The sequence below is a fragment of the Condylura cristata genome, unplaced genomic scaffold (assembly GCF_000260355.1).
Source record: "Condylura cristata isolate star-nosed mole 26May11 unplaced genomic scaffold, ConCri1.0 scaffold00009, whole genome shotgun sequence".
NCBI classification, from domain to species: domain Eukaryota; kingdom Metazoa; phylum Chordata; class Mammalia; order Eulipotyphla; family Talpidae; genus Condylura; species Condylura cristata.
Genome location: NW_004567110.1, coordinates 36,208,226 through 36,235,507, shown reverse-complemented (window position 1 = coordinate 36,235,507; position 27,282 = coordinate 36,208,226). Strand labels below are relative to the sequence as shown.

General features: G+C 34.8%; 1 protein-coding gene across 1 annotated transcript; it reads left to right on the top strand.

The window, feature by feature from the left end:
- Positions 1 to 211: 211 nt before the first annotated feature.
- LRRCC1 (leucine rich repeat and coiled-coil centrosomal protein 1) lies at positions 212 to 27,282 on the top strand. The gene is given in 20 exon segments (XM_004679760.2): positions 212 to 431; positions 2,327 to 2,532; positions 2,729 to 2,794; positions 3,541 to 3,708; positions 5,420 to 5,589; positions 5,687 to 5,855; positions 5,858 to 5,895; positions 9,090 to 9,289; positions 9,554 to 9,701; positions 10,283 to 10,431; positions 14,353 to 14,557; positions 14,934 to 15,073; positions 16,963 to 17,164; positions 19,167 to 19,352; positions 20,054 to 20,228; positions 21,102 to 21,265; positions 23,128 to 23,336; positions 23,429 to 23,566; positions 25,622 to 25,757; positions 27,086 to 27,282. Coding segments are annotated over 20 exon segments (3,081 nt in total). The 5' UTR covers positions 212 to 342; the 3' UTR covers positions 27,209 to 27,282.

Genomic DNA, 27,282 nt, shown 5'->3' with positions numbered 1-27,282 from the left:
GAAATCAATCGCCTACAACACAAATTTAAAAAAAAAAAACACCATGCACAGAAGCCACCCGGGAAAGACCCATCACTTCCCAGCTTGCACACTTCGGGAAAGGAGTTTCGCTTTACGGCAAGAGCCAAGAGTCGCGCCGCAGAGACAGCACAGCCGTGCGAAGCCGCAAGGGGAGAAGCCCAGGGCCGCCGCGCCGGGCGGGAAAGTGCGGGGCGTCGGTTGAAGGGCGGCTGCTCGCCCCGCCCCCTCGGGCCGGGCCGCCGCGCACCGGGGAGGCGTGTTCCGGGCTCTTGGTCCCAGTGCCGGGCGCCGGTTAAGATCCCGCTCCCAGTCGCCGGAGCCATGGAGGCGCCGGTGGAGGAGGAAGTCGGCCATGAAGACGGCGACAGCACCTGCGGCGATCTGTGCTTCATGGACAAGGGCCTGATGAGGTAAAGGGCGCCCGACGGCCCGCAGCGGCACGGGCAGAGGCGGCGGGCGGCCTGGGCCGGCTCGGGGTGCGGCGCTGCCGCAGGGAGCCCCCCACGGACGCCGCGGGGCCTCGGCCTGCCCTGGCGCGGTCAAAACTGCTCCGCCGAAAAGCCCGATTGAAAGAACCCTGGTTGTGGAAGCTGCCCCAAGCCCTGCTGCTCGTTCCGTCTTTCTTTACTTTTTCTCCCTTCTTTGCCGGCTGTTTTTTCTTTGCTTGCCCTGTAATTGTTGGTTTTCTCGGGGATTTTCTTTTCGCTTCTCCTTCGGTTACCCTGATAAAAAGTGGCATGGCCCTATGTCTGGTGGTGGTGGAGATGTTTACTGCTCTTGATTGGTGTTTGCCTCGATTCTCTTTACGCCATCCTCGTTCTTTGCACAGTACTGTTATCTGTACCTTCGTCCACTCTTTGAAAGTACTAAACATAATATTGAGTTTGCATTTCATGCAATCCAAATGAGTGCGTGACATCCTAGCGTACTTTTCTTTTTGCGATGCTGGCTGTTCCCCGCCTCCTTTTTCAGTCTCACCATTTCTGCAGTTACACTATCAATAGCCATAAGGAGCTCCAGGCAGTGTATTTCTTAGTGGATTTTTCTGCTTTTGTACAGAAAAATTATGCGAACCTTACTGCTGAGAATTAAAGCTCTGCATCGTGAGTCACAATACCCCAGGATGTTTTTCCAAGAACATTTGCATGTGTATTTAAGAATAGCTGTCACTTACTGGATGAATGTCATATATGTCTATGTATATATGCTGTCATTAATCCTCCAGACAACTCTGCAAGGTATTCATTTTACAAGTGACAACTCTGGGACTCAGAGGAGCTAAATAACTTCCAACTTCATGCAGTTGATGAGAGATTAAGTTCTAATTCCACCCTACTTGAGAATATTCCACATTATTTGCACATTAATTTCCAGGAGTAGATGTCTCAGAAAATAAATGACTGTCATTAAGGGCATGCTTTAATACCATAAGGTCCGGCACTAAATGATCACCAGATAAGTAACAGAAACTAGATAATTGGGAATGTTTCAGTCACATTAAGAGATTGCTAGTTTGATATTTAAAAATGCTTTTTTTTTTATCTGCCCAGGATTATTAAGTGCTTCAGTTTCAAGAGAAAGGGATGAGCTGGATGACTTTATGACACATTTCAAGGTGTTTTTGTATTTTGTGGGTTTCTTTTATTCTTATTTTAAATTTGAGGGTCTTAATGCTGATTTGGAAGCAGATCTGAATTCCTGTTTTCCCTTTACTGCCTATTGCTACACTCTCATCTCCCTGCTGCTGGGGTTAGAAGCCCTAATAGCTTTATGATAGTTGCTACAGAGTGTGGAACAGATGCACATGCCGTTGTGTACGAGACCTGAACTGTACCTCTTCCTGCACCTCTGAACTTTGTGTTACTGAAAAGCTACAGTGTCAGATCTGGATTTATACTGGTTCTGTTAGGTAATAAATATGGGAACTTGGTAAATTATTTAACTTATGTGAAGTTCTGTATCTTAATGTTACTGCTTAGAACTGTGAAGATTAAATGAGCTGAAGAAACTGAGAACCTTACGATTACAGCATGCTTATGACTTTGTATTTATACAGAAGCTAGAAATGTCCAGGGATCTTGCCTCAGTTAAGCGGATTTCTTGTTTATGAAAGGAAGCAAGATACTGGTTACTGGTAAGAAGCACTGTACCTTTGAGACATATCAAAGCTACCAGAAGGATTGCATCATACAGTGAATGGAACACATACTTATCATATATATGGTTTTTTTGTTCATTTTTAATTATTTGGCCATGATTTTAAAATCCATTTTTAATTTGTTTTTGATAATATTTTCTTTTGTAGCATATCAGAGTTATCTTTAAGTTCAACCCTTCATGCCATCAATCTTCATTGCAATAATATCTCTAAGATCAACGCCATTGATCATATTTGGAATTTGAGACATTTAGATCTATCATCTAACCAAATAAGTCAAATTGAAGGGCTCAACACACTGACTAAACTATGTACTTTGAATTTGTCCTGCAATTTGATTACAAGAATAGAAGGTTTGTAACTGATTATCATTTAATAGGTTGTATAAGGAAGGTGATTTACTTAAATCACCTTTTGAAAGTATTTCACGAAATACCCATAAAATTCATTTATTATCAGAACTGTAGATTTACTTCAAAACAGTTTCATGTAATATTGTAGTATTTATCACTTTGTAACTGTAATTGATTGTTTGAATCCTAATTTTAGGACTTGAAGCACTGGTTAATCTGACTAGCCTGAATTTATCTTATAACCACATAAATGATCTTAGTGGTAAGTAGACATATTCATTTTTTTATGATGCTAAGTGTTTGCCACATGTAATGAGACTTTATTCTTGAGCTCCACATGTTGAAAAAACTGAATAATAATCAAAAATTTTACATCAGATCTCATCTAGAGGTGTGCTTTTGTCATAATTCTTTTTGTTGGTGTTAAAGCTGAACCTGAGTAAAAAACAGATGTAAAAACTAGGTGATCCATAGCACAAAAAACTTTTATAAAAAGAACCTACCTATAGGGGTTCTTCCCTGGTGGTACAGTGGGTTAAAGCACAGCACTAAGAAGCAAAAGCCACTTTAGCATGAGTTCGATCCCGCCCTGGCGGTGACCCACATGGTGTGGCACACCTCTTTTGACCTGCCTGCTGCTCCCCTTAGCAGTGTACTTCATCAGTTAGCCTGTTCTGCTCCCCACTCTGTCTGTGGTTAATCAGAGACAGAACCAACCCTGCACCTCTGGCCTGTACCCCAGCTCTGTATGTATAATAAATAAATCTTTTTTTTTTTTTTTTTTAAAAAGAACCTATTGGGGAGAATAATGTTTTAACCAGAATCTAGGAAACTCTAGACTAACATCTAAGAGATGTCAAACATGTGTCTCTTCAAAACAATATGTTGCCTGTACCCTACTTGTTAGATGAAGCTCTTCACAGCAAGGTTTTAATGCTTGTCTTCTACCATAATAAAGTTATTGGGAAAATTACTACTTTAGCAATGAAAATTTTTTTTCTATTGCAGGTTTGATTCCCCTTCATGGGATTAAATATAAACTTAGGTATATTGATCTACATAGTAATTTTATAGATAGCATCCATCACTTACTTCAGTGTACGGTAGGATTACACTTCTTAACTCATCTTATTTTGGATAAAAATGGAGAGGATAATCCTGTCTGTCGTTTACCAGGTATGGATAATTAATTTAGTACTTTTTTGTAATAATTAATATTTATTTCCTGCAATTGGTATCAGTAACTACTTGTTTGTCTTAAGCTTTGCAGTTTTTTATTATGTATTTGGAAAACATCATAGCAAATAAATTATTTTGAAAAGACCTAAATTCCTAATAAAATAACAGCACTGGGTGTATAGATAAGTACTATATAGATAGTTCTGTAGTTGATAAGTGAATGCCTCAAAATTAATTTATGCCATTTTGATATATTCTTATGCTACATGGCCATGAAAAATATGTAGAATCTCTTTAGCTACTGATATACCAGGATCTCCAAGACACACTGTTAAGAAAAAGAAAAGCAAGCAGGTTGCAAAACTTTGCACATAGAGGGCTACTACTTGTATGAAAAGGTAATTAATTATGTATGTTATTTGCTATGTATGTACATAATATATCTAAGGAGATAACAAAACATAACTCCATTATTAATGTAGCTCAAATCAGGAAATATAGATGGGTACCTGAGAAGATAGGAAGACTTTTTGTTACGTATAGTTTGTATTTTATACTATTTGAATGTATGAAATTATCAAGAAATCAACTTTTAAAGAAGAAAACTTAATATATATAGATGCTGCTGCTGGAGTGACCTTTGATCTAATTCAGAATCTTTAAACTTGACAAAGATAAAGCAGACCAGAATTTATTGAGCAAATCAGTAGAACACACATGTAGAATAGCCTGGTTTCTATCTTTACATTCTAAAGATAATCAGCTTGGTTAGAAGTTTACAACAGAGGCTCCATTCTGTTGTAAATATCCAACTATGGACAGGTTTTCCCCAGAAAGAAAATTTGTTTTAATAATTTTCACAGAAGAATAGATTTGAAATGAAAGACCATGTAATGATAGTTTCCTTAAACATTATCGCAAATTTTAGTTTTCTGAAGAAACTCTTCTCAGAAGAAAATCTTACTTTTCTCTACTTAGATTTATTTATTTACTTATTTATTTATTGAGAACTAATTCCTATAGTATGACTTTTGTTTTTGCTGTCTTTCTTAAGGTATTTCAACATAGTTCCCTTTCCCCAGAATAGAAAGGATACTCATTACTAAAATTACTTTTTCCCCCTCAAAATTTCATACATTAACTTCCCATATTCTTTCTTTTGAATTCTTCCAACTATCTTATTTTGTTAGAAAGACGTGGTTTTAATATTACAGTTAAGCAAAATGAAAGTGATTCTGTTAGCATAAGTCCCAAATTAATGTTAATTTGCCAGATTAGGAAAAATAAACATGTTCTTGAATACTTAATAGATTGCCTGACTTCATCTTTTTCAAAGAGGAAAGTAATGTTTAATTTACTAATCATTGAGGCCTCACTAGCTAAAATCTGACTGTGGTTATTGTCTACATCCTTATTTATATTATTCTAGTCATATTTGAAATAAATAATGTTTAGCTTCCTTTCTAGAATAATCAACACTTATAGTTCTAAAGGAATTTTATGAAAAGATAAATTGAGAGGTGATAATTTTAAATTTCTGACCACCAGGAGGGTTGGGGAACCTAGGAATTACAAGCTTATCCAAAACTAATGTTATCATTTGGATTATATATCTGGTAGCTAAATAAATAAATCTGGACTATTCTATAAATAATTAACCTTTTCTTTTTTTAACGTGAATTTCATTTTGAATAATTTGTTTTCCAAGGGTACAGAGCCGTTATTCTCCAGACTTTGCCACAGCTTAGAATCTTAGATTGCAAGAACATATTTGGTGAACCAGTGAATTTGTCAGAAATGAATTCACGTCTACAGTGCTTAAGTCTTTTGGATAATTTAATTTCTTGTAATTCTCCCCTAAATATAAGTGAAGATGAGGTATGTATTTTTTTTCCCTAATATAAATGACACCTTCAAATTTTAATTAATAGGTAAATGTAAATTTAAAGGATTTTGGTTTATGTCTGTGCTGCAGATCATTGACAGTATACCAGTGGTAACACCACCCATGGATGAGATTGCGCCTTTGGATCAGTTCACACCTGCACAGACAGAGCCTGACTTGACATCTTTTGTATCTGTGTGTCCATCTTCTGAACCAGAGAAAGTTAATCATGAAGACAGTTTTCAGAATGAGGTGAAACTTGAAAATTATATGATCAAATTTTACAGCTTCTCAGTGATGTAACTATTTTTCCTGTTTTTCTAAGCAATGTTTGTTGAAGAAAAAGTTATTAAGAAACTACAAAATTAAAGCTATGTACAAGCTTATTAAACCAAAAACAACCTGTATTTAACAGGTCGGTGTGTATGTATTTTTTTTCCTTTATAGTATTCTGTTATAGTAGAGGTAAGTAAAGGTGTAACTGTTTTTTTTTTTTCACTTGTTTTCCTTGGTGACCACCAAGTCTTTATTTTATAACTCTGTTGTTTTGCTCTACTTCACAGTATTTCTATGTACCCATCTTTTATTTCAATCTTAAGTAAACTGAGAATTCAAGTATTTATTAATTGTAAAGAATATGTGAATTACTTTTGCTCTCTTAGCTGGTTAGTGGTCAAAGACCATTTTTAGAACTTAGCTGAATAGTAAATTGACTTAGTTGCTATTGATTTAGTTGCTATAGTTCCTCCTTCAATTTCTGCTTACAATAGATGTCCACCAAGTTAGTCTCTATTTTGAGGTAGTAATCCCTTTTTACCTCTGCTGCTGGTTCTTTGAGTTCTGAGGATGTATACAAATCCAAGAATTAGTTGCTATTTGAGTTTTTGATGCCGGTGCTCCGGCACTAATGTACTTGGTTTGATCCGCAGTGACAGTTGTTTGTTAAACACCACACTTCCCAGAATGCATTGCATTTATTTTTTTTTTTAAGATTTATTTATTCATTCATACAGAACTGGGGTACAGGCCAGAGATGCGGAGGGTGAGAGGATTCACCAGGGTCAGAGTGGGGAGCAGAACAGGCAGATCGACGAAGTACACTGCTGAGGGGAGCAGCGAGCGGGTCAGGAGAGGTCTGCCACGCTATGTGGTCACCTCCAGGGCAGGCGGGGATCGAACTCATGTGGAAGTGGCTTAAGCTTCCTAGTGCAGCGCTTTAACCCACTGCGCCACCAGGGAGGGCCCTGCATTGCCTTTTTTAAGCTATAATTCATTTGACACATAATTCATTGGCTTGTATTAGTAGTTATTATCATATCCCTCCAGCCCTAGGCAGTTACTAATCTGTTTTCTTTATGGTCTTGCCTACCCCAGAAATGTCATGTAAATAGTCTTACAGTATGCATGGGTCTTTGTGACCAGCTTCTTTCAATTAGTATATGTTTAAGTTTCATACATTTGTAGCATGTATCAGTGCTTCCTTTAGTTTTATCAAATAGTAGTCCGTTATATGAGTATGCCAGATTTTATGTACCTGTTGTTTGATGAACATTTAGGTAACTTCCACTTACTGGCTACAGTGAGTAATGGTGCTGTGAACATTCATATGTAGGCTTTTGTGCAGACTTAAGTTTTATTTCCCATGGCTATATATTTAGGAGTGAAGTTTAGGAGTGAAGTTTCTAGACAACATTATAATTCTCTGTTTAGCTTTTGGAGGATTACTTCCCATTGAAAAAGATTTAGATATACCATTTTATTGTTTGTTTTTGCTCTTTTTTGGTTCATTTTTTCAACTTTCCTATTTCTGTTACATATATTTTTAGAATTCAGCATTACTTACTTATTGGTACCTTATTCATACTTCTTTGTGTGTGCATGTGGTTACTCTAAAAATAACTTTTCAAAGTGTACTGAAAATAAAATGTATGTAAAATTCTTATATATCCGTCATGTATTTCATTTGGATGTATTTGAACTCCACAAGACAGTGTTTGAATGTGGCTTTAAAGAAATTAAGAGTAAAAAAATGTGAAAGTTATTTGTATTTGCCTGTATATGGTGCAGTACTTTCATTGCTTCAAAGACTCTAGTTTCTATCTGATCCTCATTTTCTTTAGTCAGGACTTGCTCTTGCACATCCTTTTGCCTGTCTTGAAGTACGTATCTGAGAACAGCAAATTCTCTTCATTTTGTCTTCTTGAAGGATATTTTTGCTGGATTGAGAATTCTAGAACATCATTTTTTCTTTTAGTACTATCTCCTAGAGCCTCCATAGCTTTGAATGCAAAATCAACTAACAATTAAAAATTCTTGATTTCCTGAATATAAGTCGGTTTGGTTTGGCTCCTTTCAAGAATTTGTCTTTACTTCTGCTTTTCATCAGTCTGGTTACATTGTGCTTATAGATGATTTTCTGCCCATGAGTCCTGCTTACGCTTTCTCTGAGATTTTAAAATCTATATTTTTGTATCTTTACCCAATTTGAGATTTTTTTGGGCATCATTTAACATTTTTCTATTCCATTATTTCTTTTCTTTTCAGGTTCCACTAACACCTTTCAGTATTGCCCCATGATTTCTTGGAGCTCTATACATCTTACCAACTTTATTTTCCTCTGTGTTCTTTATATTGATTAATATCCACTTGACCTATGTTAACCTATATCACTGGGCATAATCACTAATATAATAATTCTTGTTTGCTCATTTGAACATTTGGGTCCTCTTAGGTCTCCATTGACTATCTTCTTGAGAATAGGTTGTATTTTCCTGATTATTTTGGATTTTATCCTGTTGATTCTGAATACTTCGTTTGGATAATCTACAGTATTCTTTGGTTGTCAGTGACAATGGATGTAAGCATTTTACATACATTTTACTATTAGTACACTTTGAAAGAGTGTACTGAAGAGTGTACACTTTGTAAGAGCAACCACACACACACAGAATTATGAAGAAGGTATCAATAATCTTTTTGCAGCAAGCATTTGACTTGCTTGAGCTTAAGCTTCAATAGCAGAAGTTCATTTCTTAGACACAGTGCTGGGTTTCTGACAGTCTGCTCCATACTGTTCTCTGATTCTTCAGCCCCAAATTCAGTTTTTTGTTTTGTTTTCTTTGTTTTTAACCTGTCTTAAGACATCCTTTGAGTGCTGTTGTAATATGTCGTCAGGCTGAAAACCACAAAAGCAAAAACACCTCATTCTGGTCATTTTTCTAACTTTCAAATTCTAGGGTCTCCAAATAGTTTTTGTATGTTGTTGTGTTTCTACCGCCTCCTGCCCACCATCCCCAGCATTTATAATTGTTACCTTAAAGAGAGTCAGTCTCATAAAAGCGTACTTCTTCATACCCAGAAACTGAATTGCATCTTTAGTTATAAGCATTCTTAGTTTATAAACCTTTGATCTTGTAAAAAGTCACACAGGTTAAGAAATTTTGGGTTTTATTCTTATACTGAAGCATTTACCAAACTTTTTTTTTTATTCTAGACTTCTAATTCTTTAATAGATAATGTTCCTGAGAAAGACCTTAAACCAAAAATGGACTGTACAGATGTGACTTCTGAAAGTGACTTTGGAATCAGAAGAGAATGCAATAGAAAAATTCCTCGAAGATCAAAAATTCCATGTTACCACAGAACTATTCAGTCTATTAGGCACCACGGTAAAAATAGCAACACCTTTATAAGGTACTTGTTTTAATTTTAGAAATTCAAATAAGGTACACAGATAGAAATTAATACTGCTGGTTTCTTCCTTAAAGTTATCTTATTGGGATATTTTTCTTTTCCAAAGTTGAAGATTTGATTTTTAAGCATTGCTGGCTTAGATTTGGTAATTATATTCATACAATTTGCATAATAAACCCCTTTATGATGGTGGTCCTTACCTAAGTTATGAAAAGTATAAATATTTGTTTCTTTGGGTTACTTCTTCTATTTTATTCTTTGCAGTTATAATCGTAAAATGAAACCACCTTTCTTCAAAGATGTGTATGTAAGATCATCTTTAACAAGCAGTAATATATTAGAAGAACCAGAAGTGCCAAAGAATGAAATAATTAAAGTAGAGAGAAGTAACTCAGAAGACAACACGTATCGGGTACGATTAGGAGATTAAGAAAAAAGGAATGTAAATAATGTTGTTTTTAAATACAAAGTTAGCCCAAGAGAATTTATGCCTGTTTTATGAGCAAAAAATTATGTTGCTTTTATTGGGATAATAGGTTGAGTTTTTCCCCTTCTTGATTTCCAGATTTCCTTATAGTATTCATTTTTTAAAGAATTGAAATTACATGTTTATTTACATAAAATCATTTATTACATGCTGTGGGAGTGGAAACACACTGAATTTCTCACTTCTGGCTTATTTCTTAAAACGGTGTTTCCTAACTTTGGAATATCTAAGGAAATCTATTGGTCTTCTCAAATAAATGCTTCAGGAAAACAGTAATAATTATCATTATGACAACAAAAATAGCAGCTGACATTTACTAAGTGATCAATATGTGCCAGGCATTGTTCTACACAGTTCTATATGCCCTACTTCCAATAATTTGTTAAATTCTAGCTACAGCCCTTTGAATTATATACTGTTATTGCCATATTATAAATGAGAAAATTGAGCCTATCAAAAGTTAGGTAACGTTTTCAATTTCACATAGCACTGTTGCTTTCTTTCAGGCACTTGTTGAACAACTAGACCAAGAGAGAGAAAAGAGATGGAAAGCTGAACAAGCTGAAAAGAAACTCATGGACTATATTGATGAATTGCATAAACATGCAAATGAGAAAAATGATATTCATAGCCTGGCTCTAATTACAACTGACAGGTAAGGGAAAATTCTATAAACTTAGATAGTTAATATTGAAATTGGAATAGAACAACCTTTGCAAAAAGCTGGAGGATAATCAAAAATAGTATATGTCGTTTTAGTTTGAAGACTTAATGCAATATTAGTTTGTTATGTAAGTAGAGGGTATATTTATTTGAGCCCTCAGGCTGGGTCATATCTTTTTTTTTAAAGAATTACTTATTTATGCATAAAGAACTGGGGTACAGGCCAGAGGTCAGAGGTGCAGGGACAGTGAGAGGATTCACTACACACAGAGCGGGGAGCAGAACTGACAGATAGATGAAGTACACTGCTGAGGGGAGCAGCGGGCGCATCAGGAGAGGTCTGCCACACCACATGGATCACCTCCGGGGCAGGCGGGGATCAAACTCATGCGGAAGTGGCTTTAGCTTCTTAGTGCAGTGCTTTAACGCACTGCACCATCAGGGAGGGCCCATATCTTTTAAATAAGAATTATAAGTGAAGAAAAACAGAAGACTTGAGCAGGGATTGACATACTTTCACTTTGGTTTCTGTAAAGGATGGAAGTGGCAACCTTTTTTTAGACTCACTCTTATTCAGTCTGTGTTGTGTATTCTTCTCTGTAATGAATTTGGCCCGTTTCTTAATTCTAATGTTTCTGTTTTTGCATATTATGCATTCCATAAAGTTATATTTTCCTAAAAGAATTACATTTTTTTTGTATTTTAATATAGTTCTATTGATTTTTCCTCTTCTAGTCCTTAAATGAGGGCTTGGATTCTGTTGATATTTGCCACCAAATAGGTTTGGGGAAGTTGCTCTTGGTTCCACTTACTATCTAATTATACAGCAGCTAATTCACCTTCTGCAATCTTTATTTACAAATAAGTTTTCATACCAGCTTCCAGTCCAATTCCTGGGTCCTTTTCAGTTTTTAACAAGTAAAGTTTTTTGGTACTAATGTATTTTCTATCTTCCACTACCTGATTCTATCATACTTTGTACTTATGAAATAAATAGAAGGAAAATTACAGTACCCATGTGCTCTAAGAGAACCTCTACAACTATGCAAGTTCTATGGCATTTTGCTACTACTAGTCTTTCAAAGCCATCACCACCTACCAACTTCCTGCCTTAATTATTTTGGGAACTACTATTGCCTGATAGAATAAGATGTCAGACAGGGCCCTCCCTGGTGGCGCAGCGGGTTAAAGCACAGCACTGAGAATCTGAAGCCACTTCCGCATGAGTTCTATCCCCGCCTGCCTCCTGCCCGGGAGGAGACCACATGGCGAGCCAGACCTCTCCTGACCCGCCCGCTGCTCCCCTCAGCAGTGTACTTAGTCGATCTGCCTGTTCTGCTCCCCACTCTGTCTCTGGTGAAGCCTCTCACCGCCCCTGAGCCTCTGACCTGTACCCCAGTTCTGTATGCACAAATAAATAAATAAATCTTTAAAAAAAAAAAAAAAAAGATGTCAGACAGGGCAAAGAAACAGGATAGTCCTCTGATTACCTCAAAAATATAGCACTTTTATTTGCATTGGGCGTTCAAGAGCCAACATAGTTTAATACTAGATTACAAAAGCCTGGATTTTTAAGATGTGGAAGAAAGGATATATATTCTTTTTTGCTTGTTTCTTCAGCTACATCTCTTTTTTTCCTTCAGAAAGATGCATTTTTTTAAAATAATATAATAATTTATTTTTACATATTTTGTGCCTTTTTCCATCTCGGCTGTAGTCCCCGTGGGCTTCCCATCACCAAATCACCCGTATGCCATCACCCCATTTTTGATCCCGTTCCCCACCCTACCCCCACAAAATGTCTCTGGTATATAGTTGTTCATTATTATTATTTTCTCCCCTGGTCCTTTATACTCCTGCTATGAGTGAAAACATCCAGTATTTTTTCTTTTTTTTTTTATGAAGATTTGTTTATTTGTGCATACAGAACTGGTACAGGCCAGAGGCTCAGGGGTGGTGAGAGGCTTCACGAGAGACAGTGGGGAACGGAACAGGCAGATCAACGAAGTACACTGCTGAGGGGAGCAGCGGGTGGGTCAGGAGAGGTCTGCCACACCATGTGGTCACCTCCGGGGCAGGCGGGAATCGAACTCATGTGGAAGCGGCTTTAGATTCTCAGTGCTGTGCTTTAACCCGCTGCGCCACCAGGGAGGGCCCCAAAGCATGAGTTTTTTAGGAATTGTTTTCTATTTTAACTTAGTCTTTTGACTTATAGTTGAAATTTCTCCTAGATTTTAGCTTTATGTATCTCTTTTTAGTTATATGTTTGAATTTTCGTAGGTCTTATTTAGTAGCATATTAGGGAAAGTTAAGTCTGAGACTGTTAGCCAGATTTCATTTAGATGAAATCTTGTCTTTAACCTTCCTTAACTTCTCTATCATCTGCCACATTTCCCACATTAAATAGGCATGATTCTCTTGAAAATTCAGCTTTTGTTTTCTCTGGTCTTGTTTTCTTTTTAAGAGTTATTTATTTATATATACACAACTGGGGTACAGGCCAGAGGTACAGGGGCAGTGGGTGGATTCACCATAGACTGTGGGAAACAGGCAGATTGACAAAGTACACGGCTGAGGAGAGCCGGGAGAGGTTGCTGCTACATGTGGTCACCTCCGGGGCAGAGGATTGAACGCACACTGAAGTGGCTGCTGCTTGCTTGCAATGCTGCGCTTTAGCCCGCTCAGCACCAGGAAGAGCCTCTCTGGTCTTGTTTTTATTTGTACGCCATATGTTTGTTTAGGGTTAGGTCCTTATAGTCCCTTATGTGGCTTAGTAGGGACTCTGTATTCCTCATACTTAACACAGGGTCTGGTGGCTTTGTATCATGAGTGCATATTATCTCAAAAAATAATCTTCTCTGCTATGTTTCTAATACCTTTCCTGTAAGCCCAAACTTTCATTATTTAGGGCTCCTGATAAGCAGATCCCTTCATCTAATTATCTACTAAGAATATCTTAGTAGGTATTTTTTACCTCCCACTTCCTCTTTTCCAAACACTAGACTTGTATTCTATTATCAACCAATTCTCTGCCTATAATAATTGATTGAGAGCGGAGCACCTGACCCAGACTGGGTGAACATCATGTCTTAGCCTATGGCCACAGTGAATGCTGCATGGACTGGGCATGTGAACCAAATTGGACTAATCAGAACCTTTCCTAGATCTCTTCTATGTTGAGCTAGAAAAAAATTAAACTTTTCTTTTTGGTTCTCAGTGCTGTTAGACTATGAGCTGTTGTAGCCTTCTACTGACCCCTCCATACAATATAAGGAAGAAAGATTGAAACCAGCTTGGAGGAATTAGACTGTTGACGATGATCATGTTTTTGATTTCAGTGGTCCTTCAGTGTAGCACCTCCCCATCTCTGAATTATTTATTGGGTCAATACATTCTCCATTTTTCTTAATTAGTGAAAGAGTTTTGGGGCCTCTAATTTATACAAAATTGGAATCAATACTCAATATTTGGGGAAGAAAAGTCGAACTTCCAGGTGTTTGTTCACAGATCACTTCCCTCACAAAATATTATAAATATATTCTTCTCTGTTCCTTTTAATAGATACTGAGCTCCTTGTAAAGATACAGGCTGTATCTTCCTCATCTTGTTTGCTTTCTAATCCCATCCCATGTCTAACACAATGCCTGAAATAAATTAGGTCTTCAATAAAGGTTTGTTTTGCATTGTACACTTCACATAAGTTTCATTAACTTATGTAGAGTATTTTCCTTTGTAGCACAACATTAGTTTCAGGAATGGGAGCTAGGTATATTAGACTGTTTTTCAGGCCTTTTTTTTTAACATGATAAAATATTCATCTTTTCCTCTCCACTGTAATTTTTAATGTTGAGTACAATTTTAATCCTCTTTGTATGGATACTATTATTTAAGCCACATTTGATTTCTGCTTTAGGCTAAAGGAAATTATTTTTAAAGAGAGAAGTTCTAAAGTACAACTTGAAATTATAGTTCACAAACTTCAGAATGAAGTTAAAAAACTAACTATTGAATTGATTAAAGCAAGAGAGCAACAAGATGAGCACATAACACATTTAAGAACCCTGGAAAAAGCATTAGAAAAAATGGAGAGGCAAAAAGGGCAACAGCAAGCGGCTCAGGTATTTGCTTATCTTGATTGTCTATCAGCCACATGACCTAACACAAATTCTTAGTTTCTGTTCTAAAACGAATTACTAATGTCCTGTTATATAGGAAACAGGATGATGTTAGGCTTTGTGCAAAAATTATTTAAATGTAACAGTAGTTTAACCTGTAGAATTATTTCAGAATTAAGAGAACTGGCACTCATAAAGAATTATAAGGGAAGTTAGTGGCAATCTGGCAGGTTGCTAGGCCTGTGTGATAAGAAAGAAATCTCTGGGTGCTTAGATAGTAGGTCTGTTATTCAGCAGGAACCTTTCTTTGGGAAATTGTCATTAATTTTAGCAAGAGAGGTGATTATCTAAGTGCTCTAATTGTGTGTATTTTACTCAGATGAGACTTATTCAAGAGGTAGAACTAAAAGCGGCAGCTGCTGATAGAGAAATAAGCTTACTTAGAACTTCCCTTCATCACGAAAAAGAACAAGTGCAACAACTTCATGAACTTCTTGCAGTGAAAGAACAAGAACACAGGTAAGTGAAAAATGGATCAGAAAAATAATTGTTTTTGAAAAGGAAATGAAAGCTATTGACTCTGCCTTTTGCCCCATACCTGAAACTGTATAGTGGTGAAGTCTGACAGATTTATTCATGGACTCTTTATGTATGTGCTAGAATTAGAATTTTGCAGTAAGAACAATTTAAAACCAATAGTTGTCTTTATTTATTATGGTATACATTTAGAATGCTGAATTCTTTTTGGATTTCTCCACCGACCAAAAGTTGATCATTGTATTATAAAGATAACTATTTTAATTGGCCTCAAGTAACTACTTATTAAATTAATCAATATTCGATATAGAATATGTGAAATATATTCTATTCCATAAACTAGAAGAACAAGCTGAAAGCAGTTCAGTTTTTGCAGGTCATACCTAGCTATTCCTTTATTAAAAGCACAGAAGTGGTGATAGAGAATGTGTAAGAAAGCAGCACAGTTGTGTTTGGATAAAAGTTTATTTCCATTAAAAGAAGGACAGTAGGCCAGATTTGGCTAAAGTTGGCTGTAGTTGGGCTATAGATTACCAATACTTGTTCTACAGTCTACAGTATTTGAACACGTTTAGCTAGTCTACTTACAGCCCTGTGGTAGAATTGTGTGATTGTCAATGGGTTAATTGTGTTTTTTCCAAACTTGTTTTGTTTTTCCATGACATAAATAAAATTTTTAGTGTATAAGTTAATTTTGATGCTTTGGAGAGGGTTTTCTTATATGGGGCCAGAACAACTATAAAAATGGGAGGAAAATGATAATAAAAATCTAGAATTTATGATTAATTTCCTTTACAAATACCTTCCAAGAAATGGTCCACTTGTATTTTGGGTTTGATTTATTCAAGAAAAATATTGATGAATTCTAAAAGAGTAAGCTCGCATTCAAAAAACTGGCCTTACTTCCCAAGTGGAGCAGGGATTAAGTCTTAGTGCTGTCAAGATTTAACCAGCCACTTCAGCACAAGTTCAATCTCTTGCCAGGGAGGTGACCCACATGGTGCAGCAGACCTCTTCTGCCTCATCCACTGCCCCCTTCAGGAGTGTATTTCAGTAGATCTGCCTGTTCTGCTCCCCACTCTGTCTCTGGTGAATCCTCTTTTCCCCTGCACCTCTGGCCTATACCCCAGTTCTTGTATGAATAAATAAGTAAATAAAATCTCACAGCAATAAAATAAAATAAAAAATTAAAAAAACTGGGCCTATGTCAAAAAGATGTTGTGTCACACTTAACTGACTTTGTTTTTTGTTTTTGTTTTAAAGATTTATTTATTCATACAGAACTGGGGTACAGGCCAGAGATGCGGAGGGTGAGAGAATTCACCAGAGACAGAGTGGGGAGCAGAGCAGGCAGATCAATGAAGTGCACTGCTGAGGGGAGCAGCGGGCAGGTCAGGAGAGGTCTGCCACGCCATGTGGATTTCCTCCGGGGCAGGCAGGGATCGAACTCATGCAGAAGTGGCTTTAGCTTCTTAGTTCAGCTGCGCCACCAGGGAGGGCCTGACTTTGTTTTTTTAAGTAATCACCAGTACCTATAGGACTGTATTTATTCTAAGTTAAAGATTCAGCCAAGTAGAAGATACTGAAACTTTACTTCTACAAATGCATGTCAAGAATTTTAGACATCATAGAATGATTTCTGAACTATCTCAATAAAGTAACAATTTGGCAAATTCCTCTATCCCCATCACTACTGAATGTACAATCAGCTAAGGCTTATCTTCTTTATCTACCTTCCTATGCCCAGTTTCTTTGTTTGTATTTGAGAAGCTGGTCTCAAATTAGTAATAGGTATATAATATATTTTAAATTATTTAAAGTTTTTTTTCCCCAAGTGAATAGAATCCTGTTACTTTTGTTTTTCATTCCAGGAAAGAACTTCAGACAAAGGAATTTATTAGTAATGCTGAGTTCCAGGATGCCCTAGCTAAAGAAATAGCTAACGAAGAGAGAAAACATGAGCAAGAAATAAAAGAATACCAAGAAAAAATTGATGCCTTAAATCAACAGTATGCAGATTTAGAAAATGAATTCCGTATTGCCTTAACTGTTGAAGCCAGGAGATTTAAAGATGTAAGCATTGGCATCTAATTCTTTATTGAAAACAAAATCAACAAGATATGATGTGATGAAAGGAATACTTTTTAGCATTCTAGCTCTGTTTACATGCTGGCTAAATGGTCTTAAGAAAATTATTGAAATTCTTGGTAGCACCTTTATTTCTTTATGTAAATAATACCACTCTTCAATGGTGTTGCAAAAACTAAAAGAGATTATAAAGAGAACACTGGAATAGGACTTGGGAAACCTTATTCTTTCCTATTGCTATAGAGCAGGGGTCAACAAACTAAAAACTGGTGGGCCCATTTTTGTAAATAAAGTTTTATTGTAGTAAATCATGTGTACATATTATCTGTGCTGCTTTTATGTTACAGGAGTAGATTTAAATACTTAGAACACAATGTATGGCCTGGTTTACAAAACCTATTTACTATCTCACTCCACAGAAAGAAGTTGGCAACTTTTTCTGTAGAGGAATAATGTTGCTCCTAAGGCCAGTGCTCCACATATACGTTGGATTCCATTTCCGCTCGACTACTTAAAGATATTGCTCTGTGTCAGATTCTCTCACAACATATTCCTTCTATATTGGATGTTTCTTTCATTACAAACCTGTTTTAATTGCTCTCACCTTTAGGCAACTGTCTTGATCCCATTTTCCCCTCTGTCTACCACCTGTATCTCTGCCTCCAGTTTCAATAGAACTTTCTAAATTCAGTTTCCCTCATCTGTTAACCTTCTTCAGTCAGACTTTTCATATTTGTTGCTTTAGTCACGGCCACCAGCAATATTAACTCTGAAAGCTTCAGTCAGTTTAGGCCTCATATTTGACTTTTGAGCAGCACTGACAGAGTTGAACTCGTCCTCATTCTCTAGACTTTTTCTTTAATTATACTACATCGCTTGATTTTCTTGGCTTTTTATTTTTTTGTCAGTTTTGTTAGTTAGGTTCAGTTATTTTTCTCCAATTTGTTTCATTATTGAAATACCCAAATTTCATTCCTTAAATTCCTGGTACACTCCTCCACTAACATAATTTTACATAGTATCTAACTCTACCCTGGACACCACACGTATCTAAACCACTTACTTTTTATCTTAACACTGACTTGACCCCAAAGCTCCTATTTAACTCCCTCCTTCTGGTGCTGAGGTCAAAATCATAACAATATTGACTCTTATTTATCTCATGTTCCAGATTCCTTAACAGATTTGCTTAAGAATAATCACTTACCATGACTCCTTAGATTCACTCGCCATTATTTTAAAAACACATCTTATTTCTCACTGCCTCTATTATTGCCATTTAGTCTTCCCCTTACTCGTAGAGATTCCTATTTAGTAGCCCTTCCATACTTGGCCCATTTCCGTTTATGCTTAACATATGGAAACTAGAAATTTCTTTTTAAATGTCGTTGGATCATACGACTTCGCTGCTCAAATACTTCCACTGTCTCCATTTTATTCAGTTCTATTAAAACTCTCCACAGTTTTGCCCTCTGTTACCCCTCTGATTTCATCTCCTGCTACCTCCCCTACATTTCACTCCTAGAATTCTCTTACCTTCCTGCATAGTTATCTTCAGAGTTCTCTGACTCTGCTTTATTTAATCTAAGCATATAGTATCATCTACCATGATGTATAATTTATTATGCTTAATATATTTTTCATCTCTGTGTACTAAGAAATAAGCTTTGCAAAAGGAGAGGTTTTAATCTGTGCTTAATGGCTGGCATATAACTGATTGGTCCTCAGTAAATCTTCATTGAGTGAATGAATTCTGAATTTAGTTCTGACACTAACTTTCTGGGTGATTGTGGGTAAATAATAAACCTCCATGGGTCTCTGTTTCATTAGCTGGAAGTTAATAGATTAAAACAAATCGTCTCTGTCAACAATTTCATTCTTTTGCTAAAACTGGGATTCTAAAAAAGGAAAGAAGTAAGCTGTTTCCAGAAACAGGTAACTTCTAAATACTCAGGGAATTAACTTATGATGCGATTTTGAAATACAGGTTAAAGATGGTTTTGAAAATGTTGCAACTGAGTTAGCAAAGAGCAAGCATGCTCTTATTTGGGCTCAACGAAAAGAGAATGAGTCTTCCTCTTTAATTAAAGATCTGACATGTATGGTGAAAGAGCAAAAAACAAAACTTGCAGAGGTTTCCAAAATGAAACAAGAAACATCAGCAAATTTACAGGTAAGATATTGTGACATTGTATTTCCTTTTTAATTTTTATATTTTCTCAAGTGTGTTATGATAATTTAGGATCATACAACTGAGAACTTTTAAGTATGCACTTGACATGAATAACAAAATTAATGTAAGTAGAATCTTAAACCATTGTTTTACAGATTGTAGTGCTAACAACAAAGTATTAAGTAAAAAGTGAACTTTAAAAGTCTACTAAAATGTTCCAGTTACACCATAGTGTAACAAAAATTGTGGCAGTGATACTAATTGAGGTAAGACAGTGTGACTCACTTATATTAATTGTGCTGTTGCAGTGGTTTTTAGATATACCTCGCTATAATTTCTAATATCTTTGTTGCTATTGTCTCAGTTTTAACCATTACTGCTATTTTGCCCCAAAAAGAACTTTATTCCTAAATGTGACCTTTAGAGTACTAATAAAAAAATTTCTAATTAGAAATTTTGAGTATTGCATCGGTCAGTTCTTTTAATATATTAGACTGTAATTCAGAGGGTTTAAATGATTAGCCTTTTAAAATTTACTTTATATGAGATGACTTAATTAATACAACTGAAACTTTTTAAATAGAAAATTTAGCAATATTTACTTGTATTAAATAACATTTTTCTCCTTAAAAATGCAAAAAATAAAGAAGCACTTAAACATAATTGCTTTTTTTTTCTTCATGTTTCTTGGGGGTGTACAGAATCAAATCAACACCCTTGAAATTCTGATTGAAGATGACAAGCAGAAAAGTATTCAAATAGAACTTCTCAAGCATGAAAAAGTCCAACTTATTTCTGAACTAGCAGCCAAGGAATCACTAATTTATGGTTTAAGGACAGAAAGAAAAGTATGGGGACAAGAACTGGCACTACAGGGTAAAATTATTAAAATTTCAAAGAAATAATAGCCTATTCTTCTAAACCAACAAAGCTCGGTATTGCTGAGAAAAGGAAGGGCTTAACTCTACCTAGCTATCCCAAGAAAGAAGATGGCGCTTTATATGAACAGCTACATAGGCAGTTGTGAGCACAACAGTAATGAAGTATCTTTTAGGAACTGGGAAGGAAAGGGTATTACACCAATTATGAAATTATAGTTCTAATTTTGTTTGTTTTCTTCCCAATATAATTTGGTTACTTTTCTAAGCAACTATGTATCTCTATAACTGAGTAAGTCATTGAAAAAAATTTTGTACAGTACTTTTAAATTATTTGTACTATATGCAGCATTTATTTTTTTCCCTAAAAGTGGTTCCTTCTTCTAACATTGGTAACTTTATCCTGCTCTGCATGGAGAAAGGTGAAATAGTATATGAATGAAAACCATTTTAGGTTTAGCTAAACCCTTGTCTCATTTCCTTTCCATTCAGTCAGTATAAAGCAAGAGATATACATAGGCATTCATAAGTACATTATAAATTAAAAATAAAGATGTTTTTCTTAATGAGTCACTGCTTGTTAGTCCATCCCATATAGAAATCTTTAATTTTATTTGTTTGAATGCCAAACATGACCATTTAAGTATTACAATCCCAAATTACTTAATCTTGCTTTGTGGGTTTAGGTTTTTAAGTAGCCACAGTTGTTTAAGAGGGCCTTTTTGTTCTGTTTCTTTCTTCATATAGTCTACTATATCTGTCTACTATCTACTCTTTATGTTTTCTTATTCAGTTTTTATAATGTTATACATTAAAGTACAAATTACTCAAGGCCTTTTTAAGTTTATTGCTGACAATGTTTGCTACTTAGGATCTTCTCTAGCCCAAAATCGTGGGAAACTTGAGGCAGAAATCGAAACCTTGTGTAGAGAGAATGATTCTTTGCGAAAGGCAAGTGAGCGTGATAATGATGCATTAAGAATTAAGTGCAAAATCATTGAAGATCAAACTGAAACTATTGGAAAATTAAAAGAAGTAAGTTTTACATTTTTGGAAAAGAACCTATGACAAGTTTAAAACTAAGTGACTCAAAATGTCCAGTAAATATTTGTCTCAATGATTCTCAACTGTAATAAAGTTTAGATTATCAAGTGTTTCCTTCATACCTGGCTTTTAAAAGTTGTGTGTGGCATTTATTAGCTTGAAATTACCTTTCAGAACTTTATGAAAAGTATTGTGATTACAGGAAATATTATTGATAAAGGGTTAGGAATCATAAGAGAATTAATGTTTTGTGTTTAATATATGCACTTAAAGCATTGTATCTTCCATTATTGCTAACTCACTTCTAAAAATTACAAGATCTACTATCCTATATTTAAAAGTATATCAATAGGTTATAAAGATTCATGCTAGTTCCCCAGGAAACCTTTGTACCTTTTCTTTAATAATAATTTTTATTTTTTAAAAAGATTTATTTATTTATGCATACAGAACTGGGGTATAGGCCAGGAACCAGGTTAGAAGCCAGAGGTGTGGGGGGTGAGAGGATTTACCAGATTCAGAGTGGCAAGCAAGAACAGACAGATGTACTAAAATACACTGCTGAGGGGAGCAGCAGGTGGGTCAGGAGAGGTCTGCTGCGCCATGTGGGTCACCGCCGGGACAGGCGGGGATCGAACTCATGTTGAATTCTAAACAATTATATTGGTGTTCACTAAATTGAAATTTTAGTTTCAGTATTGCCAAAATTTCAAATATATCTATCATATATGTCAAACTGACTTGAAAATTATTCATAAAATTTTGTAGCATTAAATATTTTTTGTATTATAAAAATCTAGTCAAGTATATTTTCCTTTGAATTAAGCCAAATATGAAGCAGAAAGATTTGTGATTTTCATTTAAATTTCACAAGACAGCTCAGCTGATACTTTCCATCTAGTATGGTGCTGTTGAAATAACTGCTTATACAGTAGGCCATTGACTCCTTATCGATCTCTAAGCAATTTTTGAAGGAAATGACTACTAATGAATGTCAGTAGAATCGAAAAACAGGAAACATTCAATTTTAGACTTAGGTTCTCAAAATTCTTTCATAATTTCAAATTCTTTCATATTTTATTACATTTACTTAAAAACTTTGTCAGCCTCAAAAATATGAGCAGTAATGGTGTTTCCAGCTAATTACATATTGTATAGATATAGTTATTACTAATTTCTTTCAGTGGTAAATTCATTATTGGTAATACCTAAAAAGAATTCCAACCAAATCTGCAAAATTTGCATTTCTGTTTTCAGTTTAGTAGATTCTATAGTTAGCTTCTAACCATGGAGAGCAAAAATAATTTTTTTTTAGTTCTTTTTCCTCCCCATGCTTTATTGGTACTTTTCATTATCATGCATCAGAAGACTCTGATACATGTTGTTTTTATTGTTCTTTTTTTAATAGGGTTGTTTTATACGATTCTTTTATAGCTTTGGAGGATTCCTGTTACTATGCACAAAATTGCCCACTCTTGGTGCAAGGAGTTAAGCCTCAGCACTATTAAGCTATCATGAGCCACTGTGTACAAGTTTGATCCCTCTCCTGTCTTGTCTTCTGCTCCCCTCAGCAGTGTATTTCAGTCAGTCCACATGTTCGGTTCCCCACTCTGTCTCTGGTGAGTCCTCTCACGCCCTGAACCTCTGGCCTGCACCCCAGTTCTATGCATAGATAAAATAATTTTTAAAATATGGATTATGGGATCCAACTAGTGCTGCAGAAGCAGAAGATAGATACACAGTGCTGAGACTTAACCCTTTAAATACCAGAGAGGAGCATTAAGCCATATTTTAATTAATTAGAAAATAAGACTTGTAGGACTAATACCAATACTAATTTTTTTTTCTTGAAGTGTTTGCAGGAAAGAGAGGAAGAAATAAAAGTACTACAAGAAAAGATCAGTGAAATACAAAAATGTGCTCAAGAACAACTTGATGAAAAATCTTCACAGCTGGATGACATACTTGAGAGACTACAAAGACACAATGAAAGAAAAGAAAAACTAAAACAGCAGTTGAAAGTAAAAGAATTAGAACTTGAAGAAATTAGAAAAGCTTACAGGTACTATATAGTATTTCCTGTTGGGAAGTAAAATATGTTTTAACAATTTCATATAACCAATTTTATCTTTAAAATTATCTTTTTCCTACAAGTGCACTTAATCAGAAGTGGCATGACAAAGGAGAACTTCTGAGTCATCTTGAAATGCAAGTAAAAGAAGTAAAAGAAAATTTTGAAAACAAGGAAAAGAAACTTAAAGCAGAAAGAGACAAAAGTATTGAACTACAAAAGTAAGCATTAAGTACTAAAATAGATGGGATATTTTTAAATGTAAATATTGAATTAGGATAGGTGAAATACATAGAAAAGAAAAGAGCTAAAAACATGTTAGACATAGTTATTGCCAAGTACTTTATTTTCATCCCATTTATAAAATGGAAGACAGTGCCAACCTGAAATTTTGACATGAAGTTGTGTTTACCTATTTTTATGTATATATAAGCTTGTGCGAATTATTTAGTACTTAAACAGTGCCTGACAAATAGTAATTTCTCTATGAATATTGTTTGTATTACTGGTTATTACTGGTTATTGTTTTCAAACTATGTTTGAATGAAAGCAGCTAGTAATATATTTGGATATTCTATGTACAATATAGAGAAAGAAGTCACTTGACTTACCAGGGGCAGTTAGCTGAAAACTAGAGAAGATGTAGATAGCATTGGCCTATACACACTGAGAATAAGAATTGATTTTAAAGGGAGGAAAATATGTACTTGGATGCCACTGTTTATGGATTTTATAAAAATTTCTAGGGGTAATAAGTCTTATCTCTTAAACTAACATCACTAGATTTGTTAATATGGTTTATGAATTTGGCTGCCTTGAAGAGTAGATAGCATATTCAGTTCTTGTGTCAGGCTATATAGTATTCTAGATAACGTGGCATTTAAATAGCCCACAAATCTCATATACAGATAGGATTTATATCAAATCTAATAGAACCTGGAATTTGATTTCTTATACAACAGGTCCTCAAATAACGTTTCATTATAACCTTGATGAGAAAAAACAATCCAGTCAACATTGAACAAAATTACCTTATTCAAGGACCTGCTTTCGTTGTATGTTGTTTCACATAAGGATGCAATTTCCAAGAACCTGTCATCAACATAAAATGAGAACTTTTACTATTATACTTCACAGAAAGTTTTGACTGATAAGTGCAGTTCTTGTTTGTCTGCTAACTGACCTGTTCTGCTTTGCTTTCATCCAAGCACCAATATAGAGACCTTGGCTTGGAACCTGTTGTGATTTTCTTTCTTGCCAGTCACAACTTTGTAACCTGGAGTCCTTTAGGTCCTTAAGGAAACAATCATTTCCTATAAATAGTAATTCCTAAGCTTAATAAAAACCTTAAAGCTTGACAATTTCATAATTTCTTATATTGCATTGTTTATTGTGTGATTAATAACAAAATAATAAAGGCTTGGTTTATAAATTAGCGTCTTTATGACTAAGACTAGTATATATAATTTTTAATTTAAAGGGATATTAATAAAAACATTTAATTTGTATAGTTTTTTTATAATGTATAAATTGATTTTTTTTCTTTAATTTGGTTTTTGAACTCACTAATAATTTTGTGAGATTGACAGTATAGATAGGATTATCCTGTTTCATATTGAAAAACTTGAGTATAGTTTATGACTGTTACAACTAGGAATAAAAGAAGGACTTTTAATTTATGGGCCTAGCTTTCAGTTCACTACTACTATGGGTTGTTTCAAAGCCAGAAAATGTGTCGTTACAGATTCCATTATTTTCCTATGTCATTATGGACTTCATTTTTTTTAATTATTCATATACAATGGAATGAAATTCTAAGCAACTTTTAGCACTAAAATTCTTTTTGATGTGCTTATTAACAAAGTTAGCACAAAGAAGTCAAGCAACATGTTTATAAGCTTAAAGTGTGTTACATGCATCTCAATTTATTACCACATTGCAAATACATGGAGACAAGACAACTGGTAGTAGTCATCTGTAAAAGTGCTTATAAACTATATCCATAAATCCAAAATGAATGAAAGCCAGAGTTCTCTAACTTTCAGATAGTAAAAGCATTACAAAGTTCCACTGATGTTATTCTATCCTATTCTGTTATTAAATGATTCTGCTGGGTAGTTGTCTACTTATATCTTCAGTTATCCACAATAGCCTTTTGCTACTTGGTGGAGTTAGGCTTCCATTAATATATGAACGAAGAGATGGCAGATAAAAAGAAAGTAATTCCTAATTTTTAGACACACAGGTAGATATGTGGGTTTTGTTTTGTTTTTAAGGGATGCAATAGAAAAGCTTCATTGTATGAATGATGCCTTTAAAAAAAAAGTTGACACAATTGTTGAAGCTCATCAAGCTGAAATAATACATCTGACAAGTGAAAAGCAGAAATATATTGATAATGCAAATTTAAAGGTACTGTAAGTAATACTCACTTTGATAAATAACTAAATGGAATCTTTGAGACTTATATAAGGGGCAGCTTACCTGAATGATCAAACAAATGTGAAGAATATTCCCAAAGCTATCATAAAGCTAGGACAAAATACTGGTAATACTTAAATTAGTTGAAGTGTATAATTCTAGTGAGACCAACCAAAATTGTTATTGTGATCCTGATATGTATGTACCTGCTATATATTCTGTCAAAAGCAGGGTAAGAATGTGAATGTGTTAAATATAATCAATCACTATCCATCACTACTTTGGAAAAAGTCCTCAGGGAATGTTTTATTATAAATTAGGATTCAAGGCTGTTAAGTTTATTATTTTAACATCATTGACAAAGGAGTATGGGTAGGGTGATGCTAAATCAGATGCAAACATCAGTATCACTTATGTGACTTTTTAATAATACCCTATGCATGTACTTCCTCCCTAACACTTTCATTTACTATTTTTTAAAACTTCATGGGTGATACTAATGTGATCCCTGTTAATAGACACTAGGTAAGAGGACAATTGTGAATTAATATTTTCCTCTGATTTTGAAGTGGTTATAAAAAGCTGAGGTATCTGTAAGACTGGAGATTTAATCATCACAACCAGAAGAGTTCAGTAACAGAAAGACAAAGTAATACACCGTATAATTATAGTGAGTGCTATATGTTTAAGTCACATTACTGTTGGAAGTCTAGGAAAAGTGGCAATAAGGTCTTTGAAATAATCACAGTAAGTAAAGAAGTACAACTTCTTCCAAATTCAGTTATTTAAATCTATTGAGTGTTTAACCAACGTACATTAGGTAATGCTAAATAAAGCATAAGAAAACGCTGATTGAAGGGGAAATACTTTGTTGAACTTTGGACCACCTGCCAATATTGGTATTGGAAGTATGTGTCAGAGAGCTAGAGAAATGGTACCCAAAGTTAAATGTAATAATCATAAAAAAAAATTTTGAGATACCACATAGATAATTTAGATCAAAAGAAATTCTACTTTTCTAAAGAAAAAAATGAGAGTATCAGTACTTTCTCTGATACAAAGGGATGGTCATGTTGATAGCACTGCTATTGGGAGTCATATATAATTTAATTTTTATATAATTAATTTTTACATTATAATGTTTACATTATATTATAATGGTTATAATTTAAACACTGTTTTCTTTCAGTATTGGACAAGTTATATTTTATTATATCTGTTTTTAATGAATATCACAAGCTAGGTGTATAAGAATGAGTATTTTTTCAGAATGCATTTGAAAATATTTTTAGAAATTTAAAATTTGTATGTTGATTTAGGTTTGTCAAGTTGAAGAAGAAATGCGTGGACTTCTGGAAGAAACATTCAAGAACAAAAAAGCAATGGAAATTAAAATTAAGCAACTTGTTTGCGCTCTAAAAGAAATTCAGCAAGAAATGTGATGGTTCTATTAATGATTTTAATTGAAATGGATCAGCAAATCTATTGTAAAAATGATTAAATATTGTAATAGTAG